The following is a 17,595-nucleotide window of genomic DNA, read 5'->3' on the forward strand; positions in this document are numbered from 1 at the left end:
TGTGGTAAGGATCAGGGATCTGTTTCGACTGTGCCGGGGCTATGTCTTACAGGACCACCTATGAAAGTGGCCCGTCTCCGCTCTTCCGCTGGCCGCTCAGACAGTGACGGCATTCCAGGTCATCTTCTAGGGAACCTTACTACAAGCTATTGTCACCATGGCAACCCAGTCTCTGCCGTATCCATAGTAACAGGCCCTACGTTCTGTTTCTGCGATCATTGCCTCTTTGTTTTTGTGCTTTGGAGTCATGGAGGTCCGTGATCTTTACAGCAAAGGACATTGCAGGAATTCCGATTTTCGATGAGTGTCAAATTGGCATATTTTAAAGCTCCATAGTCCATATTAAATGCCCTTAAAGGACTGACACAAAACAGTACAGCAAACGCGATACATGCGGCTCATGGGTTCAACGCACGACTTATTTGAAACGTTTGCCATGGTTACGGACACGAGGAGTCATGTGCCATGGGAAAACTAATGAGAAGGGGGACAGACAATGACTTTGTGTTGGGGGGGAAACGCCCTGCCCTCACATCTCTAATTCTGTATGAGCTGATCTTTTCAGAGAGCTTGCTTGTTCTCCGTGACTCTTCTCTGAAACCATATCAGTAGTTGAGGGCTTTTATTTAAAACCTCTCTGATCAATGCTGCGCTGAAGGAGACTTTCTGGTGTTCCGGATAAAGAGTCTTACACAAGATAAATTTCTCTGTCTCTTCTCATGCTGCCAAGAGCTTGCTAACAAGATGTGGACAGTTTTCGCAAGAGGGCAGTTAGCATGTATTTATTATGTATAGCAACTATACATTTGCTGAGGCCCTTTCTTTAAAAGCTACCTGGGATGTCATTTCTGGCTTTCTCTTAAAATAGGGGAATTGGCCCCTGGTGTCTCTTCTTTCTGAAGACGCTGATGGTAGCGTAGCTCGTGTGCACATCACACCGGGGGCTGGACCATGAGCTCAGCGGTGGTCAGCAGGGTGTTTTCAGGAGAGTAATTGGACATCGGTCGCTTGAAGCACCAAGCAAGGAACTTCGCAGTGGACCACAGAGCACAATAGGATGCGGCTGCAGAACAGCAGTCAGACAGACAGGGTCTTGTGTGTTCATTTAGAAGCTGACAGGATGTGATTGGCATAGGAAGAATATCAGCGGTATTGGGTGTGGAACGTGATTGTCCAGCATTGCAATTTTTATTATTAATATTATTATTGACCTTCCTATGTCTGAGACGTTTCTCTGCAGTGATGTACATTCTGAGGCGTGTACTCTAAACTACTTCTGCTGATTTACCCATTGGTAGAGCTGGGTAACTTTTACTGTATCAATTCAGGGTTACTACCTTCAACAAGGGTACAACAGTAAGAGCATCATCAAGGAGGCAGCCCAAACTGCTGCGCCACCTGCTGTCCCTGTATCAGCACAAATTAATTACAGGCAGTCCCCAAGTTACAGACGCCCATCTTACGTACAACCCGTACTTACGAACCACCCCCTTACAGACTGGAAGTTGTTTGTTTTTTTTTTTTCTTTTTTTGGTCACCCTTAAGTAACAGTCAGTTGAAAACTTCATCATTAAGCCTATTATATTAAAAATTTGAGTTACTGTACATACAGTGGTTCATAATAACAAACAGGCAGTATGTTGTAACGTGCAAAACATTGGGCATCTGCAGCGGTTTGTTGGCTCATGGGCGGGGTGCGTGAGCCCAAGATAGGACAGATTTCCTCATTTTCCCGTTAACAGTGACTCGTGTGTTACTGTATTTGTCTTTAATTTTTTTGTTGCTACCCACCTAACCATGACACCAAATTGTAAATGTGATGCAAGTGATGGTGATGCATCCAAGAAAAGGGAAATGATTACGATTGAAACGAAAGTGAAAATAGTAAAGTGAAGGGTGAAACTCCAATGAACAATGGAAAAGCAAACATTGTTTCTTTAATGTTTTGCGCTCTCACGCACACACACACACACACACACACACACACACACACACTGTTCTCTCTCTCGCTCTTTCTCTGAGAGCTCTCGGCCATAAAAGACACTTTTTCCCAGTTGCGGCATCTCACTACAGACAATGCCAAACCTCCCCTGCGTTCTTGAACATACTTCACTTTGCTCAAGTCCTGTCCATCATCATTCCCAAGTCACGTTCCAGGTCTCTTTCATAGCGACCACCTGCCTTGTCCTTTGACCACGATTTCGGGTCCTCGTCTCTGTTCAGTTCGCCTGTCCCCAACCACGAGAACACATCTAGTCCTTTGATTCAGAAGAAACGATCCTCCTGCACTTGGCTTCAGTCACCTCCGTGTCCTCTGTTCATCATGACAGTAGAAACATTTAGTATCTCTTTCTGTGTCTCTCTATTATACATACTGTAGTTACATTTATCGTTATTATTATTACATTGTATTATTGTTACTGTATTGTTATATTAAAGATTTTTTTTTAGTGTATCCAGAAGTGTTTCTTTAATGTTTTTTATGCATAGAAAGGTACACGATATACTAAGACAAACATCTGATAAACTGACATTAAATACCCACCATATCTAACTGTTCCGACTTAACATCAAAATTCGACTTAAAGGCAGACTGAGGACACGGAACTCATTTGTAACCCGGGGACTGCCTGTATATTACTTTGCACTCAAAGTTGCTGGCCAGTCAACCTCAACAGGTCTTTACACTTTTCACAGTCAGTATTGTAAGTTTCTTCCTCACACCCTGTTATCTCCAGGGACAGGGGCCCGTGATTTCAGCCCCCTTTTGTTTGTCAGCTACTTGGCTTTGTGTGATAAGATCATGTTTGCTGGAAGTAGAGAAGGTCACAGCACTCCTTGTTTCTCATACACGTTGCTGTGAAATCTGCGGGATGAACTCCTCAAGTCTGACTGATCCTGTCCAGCTGGGCTTTCGAAAGCGATACGGATGTTTATAATCCGTGGGCTTTTTCAGTGTGTGTGCGTGTGTGTGTGTGCAAAATTTGCATGCTGTTGCATATATACGGTATGAATAAAATTATCATATAAAGTAAAATCTTTGAGATGTGCATATCTAATCTTATTTTCTGTCCACTTGCCATCACTCATTATTTAAATGCATATTTTTGTCTTATTCTCTTCTCATTGTTATTAATCTTTGAAATAAGTAATTGTGGCACATTTCATTGAAAATATTCCTGCAACACAAGCGAATCGGTCACAGTGGGGATTCAAACCCGCTCAAGTGTTGTTGGTTTCATTTACCTATTGGCTTTGCTGCAAAGTTTGCAGTGTCCATCATGGGTTCTGCAGCAAGGCTCCCTGCAGGGCTTTAACCAGCAACCCTTCGGTTCAAAGTTGGCTCCAATACCGCACCCAGGCCTGTGTGTAAGGGAGGTCATTTCCCCCAACTGTTCTGGTCAAGGTCCAGAGTTTATGTCAGTGTTCTGGTCAAATCCAGGACTTCCAAAGGGGCTGATACCAAGGCATGTTTCTGTGGTGTCCAGTATGGGGGGTATAAACTGCTGTGGATGCCCCAGGTCCCCCAGAGCACACAACGCTGTCAGGGTTCTAATGTGGGCCCTTTGAAATGGGGTTACATACAGATGCATTGAAGATCAGTGTGCAGCAGGTTGTGCTTGTGTTTGTCTCCTTGTTTGTCTACAGGGCTGATTAATTTTCACACAGTTCTCTTTGATTTGCCCTTATTTACAGCAAACCCCAACTGACGCACTTGCAGATTGGGGGGCCGACATCGAAGGCCAGGGGTGGGGTTCTGAACCCATTCACAGAATCCTTTCGCAGCCCTTTTATGTAATTTCTTAAAATGCTGTTAATTGCGTCCACAGGTTGCCAGTGGGGGGATGGGGGTTCCCAGCTCTGTTGATGGGAGCAACATACTGTGATCCCTGTAAACAGTAATGAGGAGCAGTTGAGTGGGGGGGCACACGCTGGAAGCTGAGCAGCAGGTGGGAACAGGGCTGCCCAGACAGACCTCCCCCATCCCTTGGTGAAGCACAGTAAGCCAACACCCCCACCTTCTCCAGTCCCATGTGTTAGCACACCTGATACCACTCCTCTTCCCCGTAAACAAGGCATTATGAAGAGCAACGCAGACTCTCTCACACATATACACTCCCACACACTCCCTCTCTGTGTCTGTCTATTTGCTGTCTGTATACGTGCACCACATGTTTCCAGCACATTCGGTAGCAGTAGTTTTGTCTGCAGGGCTTTTCAAGGCTTCCTGCCCCTGTGCCCTCTATCAGTGTGTTTGTGTATGGAACCAAAGCATTTGCTGTGGCCTGGGAGACACACACTGTGCACACACCTACCTATGATTCACTCTTGTTCTGATCTAAAATACGAGATGAAACTACCCACAGGGGATGATTAGGTCATCGGGAGTTGGAATGACGGAGGGTGTCATTCGCACAGGGCAAGAAGATACCTGCGGCGTCTCACTGCTTTGATTGATGACTGTCAACGTGACCCGGATTAATTATTACAGCTGGTCTTCCATCGGGGGTGGTGGTCATGAAACCTGGCATGACTCCTTCATCTGCTTATCAGCATGTATTTGGTCGGCAACGGAAAAGCAACAGTTTTCTTGAGCCCATTGTGTGACACTGCAGGGAACAGCTGTGATTTGGACAGTGTCATGTGCTTCCTCTGTACCTGTTATTCTTTTACTCTGTCTCCAGGTGTTTGTCCCACATTGCATTTAACTTGTTTTAAGTTGAAAGCTGATCATATCAGTTGGGAATAAATGTCGGAGATATTTGTGCGGCCCTTGTTTGTGGCTGATTTGCACTAATAATAATAATAATAATATTATTATTGACAATTTTCTCTATAAGAGACTTATGTTAGGTTTGTGTCCTAAGCTACTTACACTGACTTACACAAAAATGACCCTGTTGACTAAGTGGGTATCAGTTCAGGGTTAGTACCTTGATTAAGGGTACTACAGAAGGAGGTAACATTCAAACTCAGGCCCTTTGATACCATGCCTACAGCCTAGTTAGAGTATTTTACTGTGTTGTAAGGAGAAATACAAAAGCCACTGTGGCCAGGAGTGGAGAGAAATTTTCACTGTGTTGCACGTTAAAGCAGAGCAGTTACACAGGCAGTGGTGGCATACAGCTGCTGCCTTGCTCTCTAAGGAATCTGGGTCAGTTCTCACCGCACGCCATAGTACATTTCAGCTTTATCAGTAGGTAAATCACTGTAAATAGCTTAACAGTGTCAGTCGCTTTGTATAAAAGTGTCGCATAAATAGCTAAAGGACATGTGCTGCACTCTGGTCACCTCCATGTTGAGATTTTCAATTGTAGCTGAAAGATGTGATCAGCTGACTGACTGGGCATCATAAAAAAACACCTTGATAGGCAGCTGGAAAGAGCCAAGCGAGCTTTTCACATTACAGCCTCACACCCTGCAGTCAGCAGCATCCCAGGTTGCACATGTAAAGTATCTCTTCACGTCACCAAGGAAACGGATGGGTGAGACATGCAAATCTGAGAAACGTCCCTCAGGTAGCTGTAGTGTCGGTCCGCTGGACCGGACAGTAACATGACTTTTTATACAAAGGTTTGAAAAAAAGACACAGAGTGAGGTAGAAGGTTCACACCAGCATAGAACTGATCCCTGATAGTGTATGGTGTGTGATTGTACTTACAGAGACGTTTAACATAATAATCCATATCTAGACTGGGATCAGGTTCCACTGCATTCATCCAGCTACAACCTAATTTAATTTAATTGAACTACAACTATCTATTTTCAATCCTGCTGCTGTTTCCATCTCTGTGCCCATTTCTCTTTGATGTGCTCATATGCAGTCCTGCCTCTTTTTGGACTGGTTGTATGTTTTTTGTCATTTGTTCACAATTTGAGATATGGACCATACCACTTCCGGTGTTGTTCTGTACTTTGGAAGCATCTGAATGAGCATCTTCCATGTTCCGTTCCTTCTTCCTTGTACTTGTGCGTCAGTTGTTTTATCTTGATGTCTTGAGAGCAAAAAGTGACTTGCATCTGTCACCTGTTTTTCACAGAGATGCCCTGAACCTGCTGAAAAAGAGCGATGCCAAGACTCCACCAGTGGCCAGAGAAGCCCCAGCAGCAGAGCGCCCCCGTGCCCCCACTCTGCCCACTGCACCAGCTTCTGGAAGACCCACATACCCGCCAGTGTCCGTGCCGGGAAAGCCTGGAGCACCGGTCAGTAGACAGGCAACCCTCTTCCCAGGCATAGACGCAGTGCAGCCATAAAGTCTCCATCCATCCATCTTTAAGTGTTTGCCCAATCCAGGATCATAGGGCATGAGACAGTGTACACCATAGATGGCACATCAGGGACAATCTCAGACACACACACACACACACAAAGAGTATGAGTTCAGTTACCGGTCCACCTGAAACACACGTCTCCTCACGGTAATGATCATCAGCTTCTTGTATCTTAAATTCACACTTCCAATCACATCTCAGTTAGGGCTACATCGGGCTAAAAATCAACCGTAAAACCAAGAAATACCAGCAATTTCTGTCTCGAGTGTTTCTCACTGTTAAGCGTGAAAATCTTTTTCACTGTTTCTACTTTAAAATGCCCATGAAAACAAGTTGAAATTGCAGCTATGAAGTGTTCTCACACTGTTGATTTTGTCATGTTTGGAGGCTCGTAACAGGAGCTGTGGACCCCAACTGATTCTAACAGGCAGCGCTTGTTCTGCTAATACACATAGATGAGTGGAAAAAAGAAGGAAGCAGATGCCCAGAGGGTGTAAATATTTAACAGTGCACAGTGATGTGCTAATTAGCATTAATTGCTCACGTATGCTGTTGAGGAATACAGTGAGTAATTCCTATAAGGCTCTCATTTACATGTTCATTACCTGGTGGTGTGTGTGTGTGTGTGTGTGGGTGGGTGGGTGTTTGTTTGCTGGAGACCTACGTGTGTTGTGTTTCTTTTCTTTTCAATTCTCTCATGAAGGCAGGTCCCTCTCCGGTTAACACCCTTTGTGGCTTTTTGTTTGCCAGCATCATTGTTGAGAGACAGGCAGAGACAGGACTGTTCCAGAAAACCGAAGAACCGGTTCTGTGTTCTTTTATTCGCTGTGGGGGGGTCGGTCAGTGGTCAGTTGTACCTGTGGCCACATCATGTCACAACATCACTCAGTAATTCATGCAGAATTACTGTTGTTTACTAATTACAGATATTTAATGTGTTTTATTTAATTTATTAATTTATAATTTCATAACAGAAATAGTAATTTACAGAACTGATATTGTGTGTTAACTTTAGTTTATCTCACACTTTTTTCCTAGGTGACCTGCAGTGTGAGATTAGTACATTAAGACACTTTATCCATTTTATGCACACACGTTGTCCGAAACCGCTTGTCCCGGGCGGGGTTGCAGTGAGCCAGAGCCTAACCCGGCAACACAGGGTGCAAGGTTGGAGGGGGAAGGGACACACCCAAGACGGGATCCCCGTCCGCCACAAGGCACCCCAAGCAGGACTCGAACCCCAGATCCACCAGAGAGCGGGCAAAGGCCAAACCTGCTGCACCACCGTACCCCCCCTTCCATTTTATACAGCATGGTGATTTTCACTCCTATCAGTTCAGGTTAAGTACCTTAATCAAGGGTACTACAGAATCAATTCAGGGTAAGTATGCTGATTGGGGGTGTACTGCAGATGCAGCAGGAATTCGAACCTGAGACCTTCTGAGTGTAAGGTGATGATGCGTGGATGCTGAGGGATTTGAGAGAAAGTGGCTTTGTTCACCAGCACAGTGACCGAGCTGGTAAGGGGACGTTGGGTCAAAACCCACTGAGACATTTCATCGTCTCTCAGGATGGAGTGAACTAACGCCTCATCGTGTTTTTACTGTTTGTTTTGAATATTAATGAGACACAGTGCCCTGCAGCAGCAGGAACGATCAGCCCAATTCGCCCTTCTCTGCAGTCTGTGTCAGAGGTCATCCAGCCCACTGGCCTGGTGGCACCCCAGTGGCCCCCTTCCAAACATCTGCAGCACCCCGTGTGATCCAGATAGTGCGCCCTTCAGGGATGGGATTGGATCTGATCTTTGCTCTTCTCCTTCATCCATCATTTCGGCAGTGGGTGCAAACAAGCACGCATCACGCTGAGCCATCGCCAAACAAAAGCCACACAGGAAGTTGCAGCTTACGGGCACATCCACAGGGAGCAGATTGTTTACCCCAAACCCGCAGGGTCAACCACCAGGTCACGGCATCACGTCTCCGCACGCACCCACAGCTCCCTTTTTCACAATCTCAGTTCTGCTTTGCTCGCCTGCCTTCCTCACATGTCTCCCTGTGGGCAGAGAAAGCGCAACGCCCCGCTCTGTTGCGACACGTTAGCCAAACCCGCTACGGCGCCTGCCGTTTCATCCCATACCCAACAGGGAGGTGTCTGTTTATGCAAGGCTCACAGACAGCTGTGGGTTCGGGGCTGGCACCTCTTGGGCGCAGGAGCTGCTCGGTGGGCTTTGCTGAGTCAGCTCTCCGGAAGCACAGTCACTTTCTCCTTTCTTTTCCAACTTGGACCTTCGTGGCTTACATGAGTCATAGTACATGTTTATTTTTTTTTGTTGTCCCACCCTCCTCCCTATTTTTTCCTCCTCTCAACCAATAATGGGCAGCAGGTGGCGTAGTGGTTAGGGCTGTCTTCTTGCAAACTCAAGGGTCTAGGTTTGAATCCCAGCTCTTGCTTTCTCTCACCCTTGATCAAGGTACTTACCCTGAACGGATGCAGTAAAAATTACCAAGCTGCACTAGTGGGTAAATCAGTATAAGCAGATTATTGTACTGTAAATTCACGTCGCTTTGGGGAGCAGCATTTGAAAACACACAAATGTGTGAGATTACAGATGAACAAAGACCTGAAAATGTTCCAGCAGTCTGTAGAGGACTTTCCATCTTATGATGTCACATGTGACCCCAGGTGAGTCCAGCTTGTGTCGTTGAGAACTCCTGAACCCGAATTCCTGGGATGTGACTCCTCTCTCGGCACAGGGCACCTTCTCGGACATCCCAGCCTCCAATGTGCGGCGTGTTATCGCCCAGAGACTGACCCAGTCCAAGACGACCATCCCTCACGCCTACGCCACGGTGGACTGCGACCTTGGCGCAGTGATGCAGCTGCGCAAGGACATGGCCAAAGGTGAGGTGGGCCTGGCGAGTTGGGTGGGATCGAACTTGCAGGTGAAGAACATTCCAGCACCGTGCCGCCATTCCTTTATTTCATTAAAACAATTCAGTTTGTCCTCACAGGGGGGTGTGGTGGCTTGACCCGGACCTGCTCACTGGTGGGTCTGAGGTTCGAGTCCTACTTGAGGTGCCTTGTGATGTATTGGCTGAGTGTCCCCCCCCAGCCTTGCGCCCTGTGTTGCCAGGATAGGCTCTGGCTTGCCGCGACCCCGCTTGGGACAAGTGGTTTCAGTCAACGTGTGTGTGTATGAGTTTGTCCTCGCATAACTGAGCTAATGGGCACTAGGGACGTCAGTGACTGGCTAGCCATTCAAGTGTCTGTCGTACTTGATTTTTTTTTAGGAAAATCATTTTGACATACGAGTAATCGTGTTATATTTAAAAATTTCATTTTAAAGAATTTAAAAATATTTTTTGTTTACTTAGATGTTTACAACTCACTTGAAATATAGATTTTTTTTTTTTTTTTTTTTATTTTTTTTTTTTAAAGGAAATTGTATACCATTTCAGGCAGTATCCTACCACTAGGGAGAAAAATTACCAGCAATCTTAAAGAGAGGGAGAAGCCTGGAGCAAAGAGTAAATATTGTTGGAATTCTTTCCAGTTGCGCATTTACCAAAAATAGTAAGTAAAAAGTAAATGTGAAAATCACTTTACACATTAAATTTTTTATTTAAACAAATACTTTTCCAGTTTGCCTTTTTTCTTTTTTTAATTGTGTAAAATATTATTTAAACAGAATATTGTGATGCACTGGACTGTCCTGTCATGCTCGCTCATATGAACTCTATTGCCATTTACCTGTATGAACTGTCCTCCCGACAGCGAGGAATCAGTTCAGCTGACTGCACTCTTTCAAATGTCGACTCTAGTGGAACATAAAAACAAAAATGTGCGTTGCCCGGTAAGACGGAACAGGAGTGACGAAGACGAGAGCTATGTATCGCTGGCTGAGGTTTTGGGGAAAACAAACACACACCAGTAGCCACACACACCTGCGTGACCCACTGAACTGGTTAAGGCCACAGACTCACGCACGTCAGTCATTCTACCTGGAGCTCCGGGATGGAAACAGGCCTAATGAGAACCAGGTATTCGTCAATTCATCTATAGCCTCAAGTGCAGGTCCTAGTAAGGGTGATGTTTGGTGAACCAGGCCAGAAGGTTTGGTTGGACAACCCCAAGTGACCAGTAGTCCTTGAAGAAACATTTCTTAATTAAGAAGTATTTCTTAATTAGTTTAGTACTTTGCTCCTGGAGACCACAGAAAATCTAAAACTAATGAACATGAAACATTAAATAAGATGCACTGTGTTGCTGTGGCTTTGATTAAAGACTCAGGGACGCAGTTGACTATCACGGCCACTCGCGGTCAGAGGAGGGAAACCGCACAACTTCGTCTCCTTGTGTAACACACACCTGACAACTCTGCCGCTGACAGTAATGCGTAGTGAAAGGTGCCAGAGAGGGTAGCGAACATGTCTGAGCGGTACATGTCTTCACACCCGAACTCGGGCCTCAGGCTGCGGAAGTACTAAAGGGCCCCGACTTGTGAGAAAGTTCCTCCTTGGCATCGAGCCACGACCAGCACCTCCGCACCTCGTGCACCACTGTGCATTCCACCTCAGGTTTACTCATTGCATGTTCAGGTTGCTACAAGGTTGATAAGGATAGATGTTTTATTTTTATTATTGTTGTTATTTTGTTTTATTGTTATCTCAGACTCTAAGGGAGGACAAACCCCAAAGGAGAACTGAATATGAATTCATTTTTCGGGCGAGGTGTCGCCTATCGGTGTCGTTCACCACACTTCAGAGCGGTGGTCATGGTGCGAATCTCCTCACAGCTAATGGCCGTTTACGTGTTGTGTTCACATGGCGTTAATTGTCCCTTAACTAAAAGCAAACTCATTTTGGCGTGTCATTATGAGTCGCTTGAGTAATAATGGCATCTTTGTTCAACCATGTGGAATAAGAAATGCAAACAGAAGTATTAGTTCCAAACTGAAAAAAGAGACAGGCAATGGTGGGAATACCTCACAACAAGCACGTGAATGAAGGATGGATGGTCCTGCCATAATGTTCGCCATACCCCCCAGTCTGCCAAAGGTCAGGGTTCAGGTTCAAGTTCAGGTGGGAGTACGCCGATTTGTGCCAAGACTCATCCCACACAGCAGTCATTTGTACAGCTCATGTGAGACTGTGGAGGGGAATGCACTGGAACCAAGATCTCAACATGATCAGTATTGATTCCACATCAGTCTACTGATGTGTAATGCCGCTTTCCCCAAAGAACAGTGTGTTTGTCAGGGTGCATGTCCTTCTTGCTGTTCACCTATTGGTCACCACCAATCCCATCTCACAGGTGTGAGTTTGTTCGTATGGAGGGTTCCAGCTGATGGCCGTTTCTTACCTCTTCCTTTCAGAAGAGATCAAGGTGTCTGTCAATGACTTCATCATCAAGGCAGCTGCGGTCACTTTAAAGGTAAGTCCTACAGAACCCTTATTACCCCACAGCAGAAACACTGATGTTTTGGACAAGCAGTGACTCGGTATATTGGTTCGATGAGCAGGTGAGATGAACACGCTCCTGCTCGTGTGTCCACACAGCACTGCATTTGGACCTGAAGTGCAGTGTAGTTGAGCTCAGTGAGGACTAGACTCCTCTGAGAGTCTCATCTTTGGACAAGAGAAGCAGAAGGCTATCTTGTTCAGGAGCTGCACCAGAAGGTCTTGAGTTCGAATCCCTGTGTGAGTGATTTATATGCAGGGCAATGCAGCAGTAAGACAATAACACTAAGCATTGTCAAGTGGCTTTGGATTAACATGTCTGCAAACCGATAACAGGAGATGGCGTGCAGCACAGATTAAGCACCATGCTGCACTTGTGTGTTTGAGTCAATCAGATTGTCATTATGGGATGTCACAACTGGTTGGTCTTTATTCAGCCTTTTTGTTAGCCACAAACTCTGTCACGACTGCTTTGCCACACCTGTCCTTTCTCTGCCGGGAAGTTTGTGTGTGCATGTTTGTAGACACGTGACCTAGGAGGAGTGGCCTTGTTATGGAAAAAGCCAAAATGTAGTTGAGGGTTTTAGGAAATAAAGGGTGATGCTGCTGCTACTGCCGCTGCCTTTCAGTCTTTCCTAAACAGGAAGTGACATTTACACCTTAACGTCTTCCAAAAAGAGACAAATTTGGCTTTAACTGATTTTTAACTTGCTGGTATACATAAGAGCAGAGCAGCCAGACAAGGGTTGCCTGTTACATGTGAAGCCTGCAGTCCAGGGTTCAAGTCACAGCAGGTGGGAGACTCTATATGGTGATAGCGCCACCAGGCAGTGTGATTACGCCTCCCTCTCAACCTCCAGCTGTGTATCCAGGGTAAAAAGAGAACGTTCCTGCCACCAGACTGTTGGCGCTCGACCACGTTTGCAGTGCAGTGTGTCCTAGGTTAACGGCTCCACGTGAGCCAGTCACATGTTGGATGGACAGCAGCATGCTGGGCTCTTTGCTTTCACCTTCAAACTAGCCCATATAGCAGCCATGTGCGTCCCCGAATGACCCCCACGATGCCGATCAGCCACGTCCAGCTCAGGGGAAGCCAGAGGAGCAGGTGTGATGAGCATCAACCTTGTAGTGGCTTTGTTCTCCTGGGCAAGAGCACTCCTGTTTCCGCTCGTCTATTCATTCGGGGAAACATGTTCATGTCCGCTCCCTCTCCTCCTCAAAACTGCTGCTCTCGACGCTTCCACAGGAGATGCCAGAGGTCAACGTGACCTGGGGGGGGGAGGGCCCCCAAGCACTAGAATCTATCCACATCTCCATCGCCGTGGCAACGGACCGAGGCCTCATCACCCCCATCATCAGGGACGCTGCCAGCAAGGGAGTGCAGGAGATCTCTGCCAACGCCAAGGTAAAGAGCCCAAACTGACTCCTTCCTTATTAATTTCCATTTAAATTAAAATAATTTTTGGGTTATTCATTAGTTTTGAAATCAGTAGCAGGTATCCATGGTAACAAGATCTTGGGTGATTATTGGTGAAGTCACACTGAACAAATGCGGGTCAAATATTAGTTATGCAATAGGCCTCAATACAAAGGTCACGGGGTCGACTGCTTGCCTTGTTTGTCTCAATTGACCCCTTGGGCCAGTTCTGTGACCCTGATGTCACAGTAGTGAGATGATAAAACATTCACCATGGTTACGCAACAGGAACACATATAAAAACATCAGAGACTGCAGTGTCTGTGCAAATTTCTCAAACTGAGTTATAATTTAGTTTGTTTTAGTGTTCCGGCATTTTAAAATATACTGTGTACCCAATAAAAATGGAATTGATTTACATACTAAATGTCACTGTGTGCTTTTATGCAGGCTCTACGTGTGCAGCGATGTAAATCATGAGAGTGTGTGCTGTGGGCTCAAGGGGTGTAAAGACTGTTTTATTTCTGCTCTTTATTACACACGTCCCCCACTTTAATGACCTTTGGGCAGCAAGCGTGAAATATTAGGCAGCGTTGCAGTCAAGTGTGCAGCTGCATTCTTTCATATTTATATGTGCTCCTGTTTGGTCCGTGTAAAACAAATAGAAACATTGTGGTCACCGTGTGCTCGCGCACGCATGTGTGAATGTGTGTGTGTATTAGAAATGGCATGCTCTAGCTCGGGGTAACCTTCCCCAGCAGAACCCTCCCCATACCGAAGGTGATGTGCTCAGACACCTCCGTATAAAAGTGAACTCCTGCCGCAGGTGATGTTTGGTTTTGATTCTTGTGATGTAATGAGGAGCAGGTGAGATTAAAGTGTTAAATCTCTTGTTTGCTTCCTGTGAAGCTCCTTGCTGTGCAAGTAGAGCCCAATGTGAAAGCATAACTGCGCTTACCTGGAAGGGTGTGCTTTTCCACAGTTGGTGGAGTCAGTAAAACAATTTTGGTTCCAGTAAAATGCTGTCGAGTGGAAAGACTGTGTCACTGATGATTGATCACCACTGTGATAACGCAAATGTTTATAGAACCTGGTAATAAATGGGAGACAGCAGTGATCTAGAAAGGCCAGTTGTTTGCCACAGTTGTTTGTGCATTAAGATACTTACAATGATTTATACAGCAAGCTCATTTTTACTGTCTCAATTCAGGGCACATACCTTGATCAAGGGTACTAAAGCAGGAGGTGAGATTCGAACTTGGGTCTCAGACCGTAAGGTCAGCTCTAACTGGATCTTTGGAAAACGAGAACGTGGCACTAAGCCGATACTTCATCATTTCATGACGGGTGGAATATGGAACGTCAGTGATTTTAGCACAATTCCCAGCAAAGGACATCAGCGTAAACAGTGCAATTTACACCCCACAGCTGCTGTGTCACTGCAGTTGTTCCATTTACACCCTTAAAGAACCGCGTGTCGCCATGTAGCCCTGCTGTTTGTCTTTGTTCTGTCTGCACCTGGCTGCCAGTTTCGTTTGTCAGGAATAAATAAAAGAATGCAGCGGCACTAAAAACAGTCAGGATGTAAAAATTGGAGGGGAGGGGTATATTCCCATCTGTTGGTTAATTAAAGACAAAGAGGATGTTACTGCAACGTTTCTGTATTTACTGAGCAGCACCAGCCATATGGCACTTCCCACTCATCGACCAACAGCTTCTCTCGTTTCTGATAAAAATGGTTTTTCTAATTTTGTTACATGGACTATCAGTTGTGTGTAAAAGTCAATATGCAAAGACTTGTTTATAAAGAAATTCAAAATTCAAATGACGGTTTTGGATGGAGTGTTTGACCGCAAAGGGGCGCGGTTTGTGTATGAAGAGGGGTGTCAATTTTCAGTTCTGCCCAAGTGGAGTAGCGGATGTTGAGCTGCTCCCTCAGGAGCCCCCAGCTGGTCCCTAAACCACACCTGATGTCTGTGTTTCCCCCCTCCAGGTGCTGGCCCAGAAGGCCCGTGAGGGAAAGCTGCTTCCCGAGGAGTACCAGGGCGGTTCCTTCAGGTAACCGGCTCCTCGCTGCTCCTTTTCACCACGTATGCGATCAAACTTTCACCGCACTTACAGCTGAGCTCCTTGTCTCAGGAACAGTCAAATTATGTGCTTTCAGTGAAACAAGCATTTTCCAGTTTATTTAATAGCATTTTCTTCACTTAGATATTTCCTGAAATTCCTGTTTGTTATGAAATGAAAACAACAAGTATTTATGCAGTAAATTTAGTGATTGTAGATGTATTTCAATCTGTGAATAAGTCGAGAGGTATGAACTTATTGAGTTATGAACACACCTCCAGCACTGATTGCGTTTGCAAGTTGAGAAGCCTGTGTACTCTGTCCACATTCTGCTCAAAACCACTTGTGCATATTTATGAATTTTCAGACAGGGCTGGGCCCACATGTTTAATATAACGGCGTTATATATTCTCTGCCGTATATGGATTTCATCACTTTTTCACTGCAATGTGCATGAGGAGAAAGTTAAACCCCTTGGCTTTCTCTCTGAGGACACATGGGGAGGGTTAGAGACTCGTCCTCTGAAATGACTTGTGTGTTGTTATAGCCCCTGCTAACAAACACTTTGCTTTCACTCAGTGTATTTTTCCCCTTGATGGAAAGATGACACATCAGTTATAATAATCTAATTTGTTGCTGTGATACTTTTTCAGATTAGACTGTTTTCCTTTGCAGATCTCGCTTTTGCACGCACAGCAAACAGGCCATTACATTAATCCTCGACTGTCTGTCTGTCTGTCCATGTGTTTCCTGCTTAATCCATCTGCGCAGCATCTCTAACCTGGGCATGTTTGGGATCAGCGGCTTCAGCGCAGTGATCAACCCGCCCCAGGCCTGCATCCTAGCCGTGGGCCGCTCGCGGATGGAGCTGCGGCCACCGGCGCCCAGCGAGGAAGAAGGAGCTGCACTCCGCAGGCAGCAGCTCATGACCGTGACGTTGTCCAGTGACGGGAGGCTGGTTGACGATGAACTTGCGTCCCGCTTCCTGGACAGGTTCCGTGCCAACCTGGAGCAGCCACAGAGGATGAGCCTCGCTTAGGGAGGGCCGTCGAGCAGGATGGGGGAAAGGGGGCTGAGATTGAGAACGAGGCAGGGGGCGCTGTTTGGCAGAATGTTTCTGTTGGGTCACTAGAGCATCCGCATCTAGACTCCACCCACTTCATAGAGCTGTTACATTTCTGTTTTAATTTGCATAGCAGATGGCTTTTCTTCAAAACTACGTGAGAAACGGACAATCTGCCCCACTGGTTGTTTTCACTTGAGCACAGTCCAGCTCGAGGGGCACAACGTCAACTTTCCTCCTGCGTACTGAACCTCTGACCGTCTGGTCCCTTTCAGTCGAACCCTCATGTGATTCACAGATGCTCTCCTATGTATCATGGCATTGCTTACTGTGTGGCTCCCATTGGCACTTTATTGTCCTCCTCAAGTGTCGCTATTACTGTAGTTTTCGAGGCTTTGCTGTGATTGGTGGCTCCCACCGAACCATTCTGCCATTTTGGCTGTGTAACAGCAGGGATGTGTGTGTCGCTGCATTTCGAACGTGTATAGTTTCTTCTCTCAAACACTGTTCTATTTATTCACATTGACCCATGTGAGCTGCAAACAAATAAAAAAACAATACTTAAACGAGCAACGTGTCGAGGTTTGGTGTTGCTTTCTGCTCGTGTGGCATGTACAATAAATATATTGTTGTGTAATTTCCTTATGTAATAAAAAGAAAATGTAAATATGGTTATTTAGAGGAATTGCACCAGTTCAATTGAAACATCTGGGCTTGGTTGAAGTTAATGAGGTTCCAGCAGCGGAGAATGCTTTAAATAAGTCTTCCTGTGCCCTGCCTGTGTTTTCAGGCCCTGCGAGGACAGGTGGTGTTGTTTCTTGGACCAGCTGTTTACCGTAGGGGTTCGGCAGACAATAACATCCAATCGCATCGACACGGTTGCTGGTGCGGTAGAACATGCCCAGGAAAGACAGTATAAAGGAGGCCTCCTCACACTTCTCAAAACATCTCCCCTGCCGGCCCATCGGTCACATCTTTGGTCATATTTGTTGATATATCCCAATATCTTCAGGGCCTCTTCACTCCCCAGAGCCCAGCGAGAACGCTGTGCTCCTCCGCCTCTGACCACTGAAGCCAGCTGGTTCTCGGTTTTGGTCCCGATGTGGTGGAATGAGCTCCTTCTCACTCAGAGCTGCAGAATCTCTTTCAATATTCATGAAGGGTCTCAAACACCTCTCTTTCAGAGCCATTTCTCTCCTGATCTTCTGACAGCTACATAAAGTATGGCCCCATCTGTCAAGATTTCCTCTCTATTTCCTGTCAGTTCTCTATGCAGCTACTCTATAACAAGCAGCAGCAGAAACGGCAGCTTTGGA

The 17,595-nt window shown here is 45.9% G+C and overlaps 1 protein-coding gene across 1 annotated transcript in view; it reads left to right on the forward strand.

Moving 5' to 3' along the window:
- pdhx (pyruvate dehydrogenase complex component X) overlaps window positions 1–16,844 on the forward strand; it is a 31,307-nt gene extending 14,463 nt beyond the window's left edge. Inside the window, exons 6-11 of the mRNA XM_018765834.2 lie at window positions 6,042–6,204; window positions 9,027–9,174; window positions 11,648–11,706; window positions 12,979–13,137; window positions 15,143–15,207; window positions 15,988–16,844. Coding sequence (XP_018621350.2) covers window positions 6,042–6,204; window positions 9,027–9,174; window positions 11,648–11,706; window positions 12,979–13,137; window positions 15,143–15,207; window positions 15,988–16,255 — 862 coding nt within the window. The 3' untranslated portion in view covers window positions 16,256–16,844. The remainder of the gene's footprint in view (window positions 1–6,041; window positions 6,205–9,026; window positions 9,175–11,647; window positions 11,707–12,978; window positions 13,138–15,142; window positions 15,208–15,987) is intronic.
- The last annotated feature ends 751 nt before the right edge of the window (window positions 16,845–17,595 follow it).

Source organism: Scleropages formosus, chromosome 5 (genome assembly GCF_900964775.1).
Source record: "Scleropages formosus chromosome 5, fSclFor1.1, whole genome shotgun sequence".
Lineage (NCBI taxonomy): Eukaryota > Metazoa > Chordata > Actinopteri > Osteoglossiformes > Osteoglossidae > Scleropages > Scleropages formosus.